Below are 4,432 nucleotides of genomic sequence, written 5' to 3'. Positions count from 1 at the left end.
ATCTTACGTTATTTTGAGAAAAAAAAATCAAGGAAATACGAGAAGAAAATAATATATTCATCAAGGAAAACATATGCACGAACTCGGCCTCGGATACATGGCAGGTTTGCAAGAAGTTCTCAAAATTGAAGCCTAGCGATTAAGTAGCTGTTCTAAGTAAACTGCTCAACTAAATAACAATAAGAAAGAACAAATGATATGCATAGATTCCTTCAGCAATTTAATTTTCTCAAGTAGACTGATTGTGTTGGCATCTTGTTAAATGGATTATGGAATAAAATAGTAATGGGCAGTATTGATTATTCTGCATTCGTATGAAAGTTAGCTAAAATGAGACTCTTCAAATTATAAGTTTTCCATGTTGGGTTAATCAAGTTGTTCACGGGTCGGGCCAAACAGGTCAGCAGGTTACGGCTACATGGTATTTTAGTTTGACTGATATTTATGTATCTGTACGTTGGGTAGAAGCTAGAGTAGGTCATAGGAAGTACCAGTTCTTTAGGTTAAGTTGCAATTTTATTGGTTTCACACGTCTTTGTGTGTAAGGCTATTATTCATAAGCCATTATTCATAAGCCATTATTCATTGAATAAAACACAAGCTTTCTTCGTTTTGCAGATTTTTCGAGTTTGCGGTGTTTTGTGGAGCCTGAACCAACATTCCTAAGATTTTGGCATAAAGTAAATTCTTAGAAATTTTTTGAGTTTGCAGTGTGTTTTGTGGGGCCTGAACCAACATTCCTAAGACTTTGGCATAAAGCAAATTCTTAGACTATCCTTTATGGTGAGGTATTTCGAAGCCGCTCTCCAGTGCCACGTCAGCACCACGTGAGCACTGGGGGCTTCAAAGCCCCACCCCAAAGATGCCCCCTCTATGGTGAGGGGGCTCTTTAAATATTTTTTTTTATAAAACTAAAAAAACCAACAAATTTATTAAACTTAAATTATAATAAAAATCAAACTAAATTAAACTAAAAAACATAAAAAACCGTACAAATAGAAAAAAAATAATAACTAATATTCGGCGTCCTCGTACTCGTTTGCGTATTTTGCCATTATCCTTGTTTTTTTATCTCCAAAAACGCTCGCGTGGCCGGATCTAGATGCGAGAGATCTTTTGCGAGGAGTTTGAAATTGTTCTCTCGTTGCCACTCCGATTTAGCCTTCTTTCTTTCTTCATGCATTGCTTTGTATTCCACATGCATTGCTTTTCTTTCTTCGTGTATTATCTTGAGTTTATTTTTCGAGTGTTTTTTGTCCTCGTGAAACTCTTTAAGTGCAAGCTCCAAGTTGTCAAACTGCGCGTTCACGTCGGAACTCATTGAGGGTGTCGTTCGAGACGAAGATCCCACACCTCTAGCCGCCGCCTTGGCCTTGTCTCTTCCTACCGGACGTGACAACTCATCCGGTTCATAAAAAAGAAAATCGGGATCAATCTCGTTTAAGTTAATTGAGAACGAGCATCCGACCCGACTTGAGACGGCGATTGATTGGCCGAAGTAGACGTTGTTTTTGACCGTTTGGACGGTCGCGGTGAAGATGTCGGGATCGGATGCCACTTTGGCGAGCTCGTGCATTTCCTCCAAATTTCAAACATGCCCATGCCGAAGTGGTGACCATGAAGGCCCCTTTATTGTTTCAAGATAGCCTCAAGGAGGTCGGCGTCGTTCATGCCGCTTGGTTTGTTGTTCGTAATGCGAGTGTGAATTGTGGAGAATTGGTTCATTTTTGTAACCATTGCCTTTCATTTATTGGAGACGGAATCATCCCCACGGTAGCGACCTCGACCCATTATCTCAAAGAACTTACCAGGTATTTATTCCTAAAATATCGCGCTGCGTTTACCGTCACCTATGATTGAGTCTTCGGATGAGTCGATCCACGCTTGCGCCAACGCCGCTTCCTAATCGTCTTCCCGCTTTTTCCTGACAGCCTTTTCGGTTGGTGTGTTGATCGGCATCAACCTTCTTTTTATGGCTTCGTTTGCAACGAACTTACGGTTCGTCTACTTGGGTTTCAGGAACTTGGGTTTCAGGTATTAGGGTTTGGGGTGTTTGGGTTTTGGGTGGCGGAGGCATAAACGACATTGGCTTTCGATACAACATATCGTTGGGAAACGGTTGTACGATTAGAGGCATTACAGTTAGATGTTGGTCGGCATAGAAAGGGTTGGTAGGGTCATTGTTGTTTGCGAGCAAACTAGCCCACAACATTTGAGCCGGATCCCACGGGTTTGGGTTCGGGTTTGAGCTCGAGCTTGTGTTCAGGTTCGGATTTGAGCTCGAGCTTGTGACATTTGAGAAAGGATCCATAGTAGAGAGTTGAGAGATTTTTATAGTGAAATTTGAGGGTTTATTTGAGTGAAATTTGGTATTTATTTGAGTAAAAATTGATAAAATTGTTTGGTATTTATATAGAAAATAATTAGTTTTTTTTAAAGAGCCGCTGATATATAGCCGTTTGAGGGAGGCCCACCTTTTCTTCTCCATCAGCGCCGGCCGTTGGCTTGCCGGGCATCACCGTGCCCTTGACCAAACGGCGCCCCGCTATGGTGTTTAGCGCCCACCGCGCCCCATAGCGGTTAGTCTTAGAAAATTTTCGAGTTTGCAGTGTGTTTTGTGGGGGCTGAACCAACATTCCTAAGACTTTGGCATAAAGCAAATTCTTAGAATATCCTAACCATACGACTATGGCGCCTCAATAACACAATACATAACGTTAACCTTTATGTATTTTCCAAAAAATTTCGTTATGTTTTCAAATATAAAACCTCTATGAATGCATTTAACAATATTAACGTGTGTAATGAAGTCACATAATAGATTGTAGCATTGACGAAATATAACTATAACGAGTTTCTTCTGGACTACATGCTTAGTCTCAACCTGTAGTACCACCAATTTGGGGATATTAAGTATAACTTGATATTAAACAAGCCCATATAACAGAGATCACATACTGGTACTACTATCAAAACCATACTAACCTTCACACAATTCAGTCATCACTAGCAACCCTTTCGGCTTTCCTTCGTTCATAGTTAATATCATCAGTTGCCAACTCATGACGACAAACAGGACACGTGTTCTTAACACACAGCCAAGGAACAATACAATCCCCATGATAATAATGACTACACGGAAGCTGTTTAACCATTTCCCCAACACCAATCTCATCTTTACAAACAGCACAAACCGCGTTATCACTTTCACCATCTCCACGAGTCATCACCACACTCAAAAGATTCTCAACCACACGTTTAGAAGCAGGCGGCTGAACCAAACCCGAATCACCAGTATCTGCAAACTGCCCAAATAACATCTCGTGCTCTGCATCACTGTAATCTTCAAACTGATCTGCTAAATCTCGGTTTCCTTCGATATCATTAACATTCAAGAAAACCTCCCAATCCAAGTCATCAACAGAAGCAGGATTCGGTTGTTCAAGATTGTGAGAAATCAAGAAAACTTCCCAATTATCAGCCTCGGGATCAGCGTCAAGCCGATCATCCACTTCCTCCCACTCAAACTGGTGTGCAGGTACACCCCATCTAACTCTATTATTATTATTATCATCATCAACAACATCTTCTAGATGAAAATCATCCCAGCAAAGAGTAAGATTTGCTTCATCATCATCACCAACACCGATAATCTCAAGTTCGATATCTTCATCAGACTCGGTGACACTAAATCCATCAACGAGATACGGTTCATTTCGATCATCACAATTTCCCCAATCAGAAACCCTAAATCCACAATCATCATCATCATCATCATCATCATCATCAAACCCTAACCCTAGCCGTAAGCCAAAATCAACATCTAAATTGCCTAAATCAATAACATCTTCATCGGGCGTACTAACCCTAACCGTAGGATCAAGATGATTGTCCACCATTACACGCGGAGATTGATGTGAAATCATATCGAAGACGAAATTGACCTGATCTGAGAGGCGTCGGTTGCGGGAAATGCGAAATTCGGGTGACGGAAAGTCCAGATCTGAAGGGGAAACATCGAGATCTGGAGACCGTTGATGATCTTCATCGTCTTCTTCTACTTCGTGGAGATGAAGGTGAAGATCCGCCATTGATGGAAGAAGATTTGGGGGATCGTAAAGGTTTGCTCTTGTCTGCAACATTGGATTGACTTTACAGGTGAGGAAATAACGGATGGTTTCTTGGCACTCGCAGGACGTAACAAATCCGTTTACAAAAAAAATATACCATTCAAAATCAAGAATTTATTTATGAGAGCGTCATTTACACACTACAAATATCTCCATCGAATTATTATTATTATTATTATTATTATTATTATTATATGGCTCCATTTCTGGTTATAAATTGTTTTGTTGGTCGTTAAAATAATAATAATAATAAGGGTTTTAATCAAATACAAATAAAATTAACATGCTAAACGTACGAATTA

General features: G+C 40.2%; 1 protein-coding gene across 1 annotated transcript; it reads right to left on the bottom strand.

Annotated features, from left to right (window-relative positions):
* Positions 1 to 2,996: 2,996 nt before the first annotated feature.
* Positions 2,997 to 4,091, bottom strand: LOC143547924 (uncharacterized). Its single transcript, XM_077039220.1, has 2 exons — positions 3,799 to 4,091; positions 2,997 to 3,747 (listed from the first exon to the last, which is right to left on the bottom strand). Exons 1-2 carry the CDS (start codon positions 4,089 to 4,091, stop codon positions 2,997 to 2,999), a joined length of 1,044 nt encoding a protein of 347 aa, XP_076895335.1.
* Between the last annotated feature and the right edge of the window lie 341 nt (positions 4,092 to 4,432).

This window comes from Bidens hawaiensis, unplaced genomic scaffold, assembly GCF_021521415.1.
Source record: "Bidens hawaiensis isolate Kalapana, Puna unplaced genomic scaffold, B.hawaiensis_p1.1 tig00014895_1, whole genome shotgun sequence".
Lineage (NCBI taxonomy): Eukaryota > Viridiplantae > Streptophyta > Magnoliopsida > Asterales > Asteraceae > Bidens > Bidens hawaiensis.
This window is presented reverse-complemented; position numbering and strand designations above follow the sequence as displayed.

What these genes read in the sequence shown, in the direction of transcription:
- LOC143547924 (XM_077039220.1), bottom strand. Translation starts at nt 4,091, where the DNA reads ATGGCGGATCTTCACCTTCATCTCCACGAAGTAGAAGAAGACGATGAA. An exon ending in GATTTTGGCTTACGGCTAGG is followed by an intron (nt 3,748 to 3,798) that starts GTTAGGGTTTGA and finishes TTGTGGATTTAG; the next exon opens with GGTTTCTGATTGGGGAAATT.